At 36.8% G+C, this 6,730-nt stretch overlaps 1 protein-coding gene across 3 annotated transcripts in view; it reads right to left on the bottom strand.

Moving 5' to 3' along the window:
• Positions 1-642: 642 nt before the first annotated feature.
• MYBL1 (MYB proto-oncogene like 1) overlaps positions 643-6,730 on the bottom strand; it is a 37,708-nt gene continuing 31,620 nt past the window's right edge. For 2 of the 3 annotated variants that reach the window (XM_040995793.1, XM_040995802.1), the window contains exons 13-15: positions 4,393-4,509; positions 4,201-4,305; positions 1,636-1,825 (exon numbers count right to left, since the gene is read on the bottom strand). In XM_040995793.1, the coding sequence (XP_040851727.1) occupies positions 1,697-1,825; positions 4,201-4,305; positions 4,393-4,509 (351 nt within the window). In that variant the 3' untranslated portion in view covers positions 1,636-1,696. Of the gene's footprint in view, positions 1,826-3,621; positions 3,802-4,200; positions 4,306-4,392; positions 4,510-6,730 lie in introns of all 3 variants that reach the window. The other variant, XM_040995784.1, reaches the window with a different exon arrangement.

Genomic DNA, 6,730 nt, shown 5'->3' with positions numbered 1-6,730 from the left:
TAGGTCTACTTTTGAAGAGCTAGGCAAAGCATTACAATGTTTAAGTATTTCCATTTCTATCAATATAAACATAAATCAGCAAATACTGAGCTGTTTTTGTTTCATCTTTAGGCTTAGTAATATTTTGGTTATTTCTAAGAATTTGTTGGTAATGGTTGACTCCACTCAGTTAACTTGAGAACTTGCCATCATTTGCTTTCTATCTTTTCACACAGTGCAAGTGGTGGTCGCTCTTTCCTTCTCTCATAGCAGCAAGCCGACTCTGCTATTTTCTATAGCAGCATACTTCAGGAGTGGAGAGGGAGAGAGTGCATCAATTATAAATAATTCAAACTACAGTGTACAATTCTATTTACCTGCCAGTGTTTAAATTGACAGCACACCATTATAATGTCTCCAAAAATTACATAAAATCTCTATCACAAAAGCAAATAAAGACATTCTTTCAAGAAGTAAAATAAGTGCAAACACCTAAAACAGGCAACTGAAGCACTGTTGTAACCTGTAGAGAAACACAAAACATTTATAAAAGGACAAAATAGTTTTATAAATAAACAATAATGTTCTCTACTTCTGAAATATTGAGTAAATACAATAAATTTCTAAGTATAGACTGTTTTTAGGGACCAAGGTACCATATTATTTTTAAACAAAATGCAAAAATTCCAAACACATATACAAATCACCAGATTAATTTATATGACCCCCCAATATAATTTAAAAAGAAAATATTAAATTATTATTTAGTACATTTTTAGAACTATTTTATAACCAACATGATTTAAAGGGTATAGTGCAATATTTAGGTAGATGTGACATACAGTATAGATATTGTATTCTTTGCAGCTTTGAACTTATTACTGTTTCACATTTAAAAGTCAAATTTGTTCTTCACCATGTTAGCTGTAATGACAGGAAACAACATTGGCTTCTAGACACCCTGTATACATATAAATATCTACATTTAAGCTTTAAAATGAAAATAAATTATAAAACCAGACCTTTTTTTTCAATTTACAAAGTTCTCCTGCTCCTACAAACTGTACAATACATTCAACAAAACTCTCAGCTCTTCTGAGATTCATGAAGAAAATACTGACTCTTTACTAACAAGGAAAAACCTTTCTCAATGCTTTCTGTTTTAGTACTATGCTCAAATAAATACACTTAATACTGTAGTTAATTTTATTGTTTCTGAAAAATATCAAAAATTAGTAGTGCAACTTTCTATCCTTTGAATTCCATTCCACTGTGTTTCTTTGTTAATGGTGATACAAGTAAATCAGCACATATTCAAAAGTACTTCATAAAACTGTGCTTTCCATACACAGTCTAATTTCAGAGAACCTAGGGACCCATATCTACCTGTAACAAAACTGCAGCATCAAGAATAGCAGTACAGATCTTGTGAAGAAAAGATGTGAGAATTTACTTGGCAAATAACCATGAACATTTATTATTTTCCCATCTTGTTTTTTAAAAACAATTTTTTAAATCCCATCTCTTAAAAATAAACAATGAAATTACCTGTCCCTTACTTAGTGGCAGTAGCTTTTTCCTGCCTAATATGAAAAAAAGATGCAAACCATTTCAGGATGTATTAAAACATTAAAAACAATTGAGGAAATTTCCATTGCAACCTAATTTAGTTTAGAATACAGTAAGGAAGGGGTATTTTGTTCTGTTTCAGTAACAATTACAGTATTAGAGCTCGTGAAGTGCTGCTGGTAGTCATGTAAGTACTCAGATATCTTCTTGCTTGCTCAGTCATGATAAGCTGGTCTTCCGTCTTCCCATACACCACCGTTTCCCATTCACAATTTGACTAGGAAGGAAATATTAATAGTGACATAAAAACTACTAAATTTACCATTCATATTACTTCATGATTAGATTTTTAAGTTATTTTAACTGACTGGGTATTTTATAAGTAACTATATTTAGATGTTTTGATAATGGCACTGTGTTTCTTTTTAAATGCTATATATATTTTAAAGTACATACTAAAATATTTATGATCTCTTCCCTCCCCCCTACTTTATTTGAAAAACAGAAATAAAAAGACACAAAGACAGAATTCTTCCATTTGCTGAGTCACTCCTCAAATGCCTGCAATAGCTTGTGATAGGCCAGGCTGAAACCAAGAGCTTAGAGCTCAATTTGGGACCCCCATGAGTGTCAGGAGCACAAATTCTTAATCCATCATCTGCTGCCTCCTGGGTGCACCCTGGAAGAAAACTAGAATCAGAAATGGATGTGGGACTCAAACCAAGTCCCTCTGATAAGGAGTGCTGGTATAACAAGTGACATCTTAACTTTTATGCCAAATGCCTGCTTTATAACCAACTGCTTTGAACTCAACGTTTAAAGTGGCTTTATGGTTCACAAGCCTATGGAGAGAGCTTAAAAGTTTTGTCTCCAACTCCCCACAAATAATATCAGTCCCACTTCATTTGAACAGAAATGTTTTTATTGCTTCACAAAAGATTTTAAAGGATGTAATGCCAAAAACTGAATCAAGAATGGATGCTTCATGTTCTTACAAATAGGAAAAGACGTTCCTTACACAAGTAAACTTTATATGCTTGCTTTCTTCCCTTATTATATGATGACTATATGACAGTTATGATCTGATAAATAAAGAAACTTTGGCAAAGTGCTGTCAATTAAACACTTGGAACTCAAATAAGTTTAAATGAATTTAAAGACTGTGCCATGTGGCTCTTTGAAAGCAGCGGATCAATACAGGTAACTGACTGCCAATGACATTTTCAAGGATGTTTAAATGTCAGGAATATTAGCCACAAAGAAGCAACTTCGCTCTTCAAGGAGCTCTAAAATTCCCTGGGATGCACTAAAGATAAGGCAGCCAAAGTTTGTCCAGCCTTCACTTGAAACTACATACTACCTACAAAGCAACGAATAAAAGGACTTTGTTTTACAACTTTTCATCCAAAAAGTTTCCTGGAAATTCTCATTTAACAAAATCATTCTCAAACTGTTTCAAGCATTTTTCCTTTTGAAAAGCAATTAGGACTCTATACATCAGTAATAGCAGAAAGAGATGTCAAGAGTACACTTAGGAATCCTCCGTTTAAACAAAAAATAGCAGGGCAGATATTTGGTGTCAAAGTTATTAATCCTGAGATACCCAGAGCCCGTGTCACAGTGCGTGGATTTAAGCCCCAGCTCCAGCTAACATCTCCATGGAAACTAGCAAGTGGTGACTCAAGGACTTGGGTCCCTGCCACCCCTACAGGAGGACTGAGTTCAAGGCTCCTGGCTTTGAGTTGGCCCAACCCTAGCCAGTATTTGGGAGTGAATCAGCGCAAAGAAGATCTCTCTCTGTCATTTTTGTCTGTCTTTCAAATAAATAAAATCATTTAAAAAGAAAATTGTGCTTAAGAAATTACCAAGAGTCTAACTATAATTCAATTATTGTTTATATGTGCCCTTAATGAATGAGTCTCTCAAACCCATGAGTGACAAAACAATGGTGAATGTTAGTTACTGCTATAGTTAATGAATTTAAAAGAAAAAAAGTATAATTTGTGATCAGTAGGTCTGAAATGATCACAGAATAAGCAACAAAAATCACTAAAGAAATTTATAAATCCATACCTGAAGATTCTTTTCCAATTTGACAACTTTGGAAGTGTTAGGGTTGGGTTTCTTTTTATTAAGTGTATATGTTTTGTTGGTTGAATTTATGTCTTGTTTTTCAGGAGTCAAGTTGCACCTATTGTCATGTATTTCCAATAATGGTATCATTAATAAAGATGTTGAAAATATATTTTCTGACTAAGAGAAAAAACAAAGAGGAAAATAAAATAACTAATTCAAAAATGGAGAAAAGCAGAGGTACTACTGAGTAAGTAGTAATGGAAGGCCTATTCATTTCCCTCCAAGGAGCACCTGGATCCTATAAAACCTCTAGCGATATAATAAAATTAAATATTTTGAGAATGAACAAAAGATACATACTGAAATTTAAAGTGCCGTGAACAACATATGTATACCTCTCTGACAACATATGTATACCTCTCAAAACAAAACATAAAAAAAGACAAAGTAAGCCGAAGGATTTCTACAATTAATAAATTTTTTCTGAATTATGTAGAATATCAATGAAAACTTTCCCATGATACAAGCATCACTAAGACTTAAAATGACAATTTTAAAACAGAATTCTTTACAAACCTGCGTGTCTGAAACATCTTCGGTCAGTAGCTGAATGCCTGGTTCTTCTTTTTCCCAATTATCTAAGACGAGGGATTTTCTGACTTTCTTCACAGAAGCAGGAGGCTGGAACGAACAGTTTACACAGAAACATTATGGCAAAGTTGCTTGGACTCAGGAAGACCTTTGTGAACAATAATTCTGTATGATTACCTCCTGCCTGCAGCCCTTGTAAGCAGGCTCGTCTTCCTCTTTGAGGAATATGTCCGTTCCAGTTTCTTCCTTTAAAACTTCCCGAATATCTTCTTCCAAGAAGGCAAGTGGCTGCGACTAAATTGTTTTTAGAAGGATTTAAAAAAATCATTTCTAGTAATTCCTTATTCTCCTTACATATAAAAAAAATACATCTCTTATATTTTCCCTATATTGGCTTACTTTTCTTCTAGTCTGTATGGCTACTAATTGACCCATATTTTTTTAAAGATTTATTTTTATTGGAAAGTCAAATTTACAGAGAAAAGGGGAGACACAGAGAAAGATCTTCCCTCCTCTGGTTCACTCCCCAAGTGGCTGCAACAGTCAAGGCTGAGCTGATCTGAAGCCAGGAGCTTCTTCTGGGTCTCCCACATGAGTGCCTAGGTAAACGACTTAAGTAAGCCATTCTCTGCTGCTTTCCCAGGGTACAAGCAGGAAACTGGATGGGAAGTGGAGCAGCTGGGATACAAACTGGCATCCATATGAGATCCCGGCAGTTGCAAGGTGAGGATTTGGCCACTGAGCTATCATGCTGGGTTCTTAACTCGTGTTTTAAGGCAAAAATAATATTGCACATTTTTAAGCACACAATGAAGTGTGACAACTTCTTTATAATAGGCAAGCAAACAAAAATCTTCATTTTGGGGCCCGGAGCGATAGCCTAACAGCTAAAGTCCTTACCTTGCAAATGCTGGGATGCCATATTGTTGCCGGTTCTAATCCTAGAAGCCTCGCTCCCCATCCAGCTCCCTGCTTGTGGCCGGGAAAGCAGTCAAGGATAGCCCAAAGCCTTGGGACCCTGCACTTACATGGGAGATCTGGAGGAGGCTCTGGGCTCCTGGGTTCAAACTGGCTCAGCTCCAGCTGCTTGGAGAGTGAATTAATGAACAGAAGATCTTCCTACCTCTCCTCCTCTCTGTATATCTGACTTTTCAATAAAAATAAAATATTTTTTAATCTTCATTTTGAAGAACTTATTACACCCCCTTGCTTCAATCAGAACCTTCAGAACTAAAAAGAAGATTATTTTCCAAAAATCTAATATAACAACAGGAAAAATAGGAAGTGTAGAACAAATTGGCAGCACACTAGCACTCATCATTTTGTTATCACATCGTATGTAATTATTAGCCAATATGTTTCTCTTATCACTAAGATTACGAAGTACTTAAGGGCAATGATCATGTCTTTTTCATCTTTGTACATCTACCCTTAAGTACAAATTAAATCTTTGAAACACAGTTTTCAAAAATAAAACATGTGTGTTTGCATTGTGGGAGACCCAGAAGAGGTTCCTGGCTTTGGATTGGCTCAGCTCCAGCCATTGTGGCCCTTTGCAGAGTGAAACAGCAAACAGAAGATCTTCCTCTCTGTCTCTTCTCCTCTCTGTAATATCTGACTTTCCATTAAAAATAAAATAAATCTGTATAAAAGATATTTATTTTTATTAGAAAGGCAGGTCAGACTTTGCGGAGTGACAAAGATCTTCCATCCGCTGACTCATTCCCCAAATGGCCTCAACAACCAGAGCTGAGCTGATCCAAAGCCAGGAGCCAGGAGCTTATGGGTCTCCCACATGGGTGCAGGGTCCCAAGACTTTGGGCCATCTTCTACTGCTTTCCCAGGCCACAAACGAGGAGCTGGAAGGGAAGTGGAGCAGCCAGGACCCAAACTGGTGCCCATATGGCATGCCAGAGTTTGCAAGGTAAGGATTTAGACACTGAGCCTTTGCATCAGGCACTGACTGGATGTTCTTAAAAAGCAATCTAAGGACTGGCACCATGGCTCAACAGGCTAATCCTCTACCTGCAGTGTCAGTATCCCATATGGGTACTGGTTCGAACCGGCTCAGCTTGTGTTGTGCACTTATTGGTCAAATCATGCTTATACACACACACACACACACACACACACACACACACACACACACACACACAGGGAGGGAGGAGAGTAAAGAGGGAAAATAAATGCGTTCCCATCAACTATTTCACTCTCTCAAATCTTCAAATGGCCAGGGGTGTGCCACTGAAGTTGGGAGCTGGGAACTCAATTCACAGCTTCGACACGGGTGCAGGAATCCAAATATCTGAGCCATCACTACTGTCTCCCAGGGCCTGCACTAACAGGAAGCTGAAGTCAGAAGCTAGAGCCACATGCTACACCCAAGAATTCCAACATGAGACACAGGTGTGTTAATAGCTAAACCAAGCACCTGTCCCACTACAGAACTTTTACATGCCTTCAAATCATTGTTAATATGCCTAATTGCAAATTTGCCTCTATGAAGGTAAAACCC

Source organism: Ochotona curzoniae, unplaced genomic scaffold (assembly GCF_017591425.1).
Source record: "Ochotona curzoniae isolate NIBS_2020 unplaced genomic scaffold, NIBS_Ocur_1.0 contig_1071, whole genome shotgun sequence".
Classification (NCBI taxonomy): domain Eukaryota; kingdom Metazoa; phylum Chordata; class Mammalia; order Lagomorpha; family Ochotonidae; genus Ochotona; species Ochotona curzoniae.
Note: the sequence above shows the minus strand (reverse complement) of the source record. Positions and strands in the feature narration are given on the sequence as shown.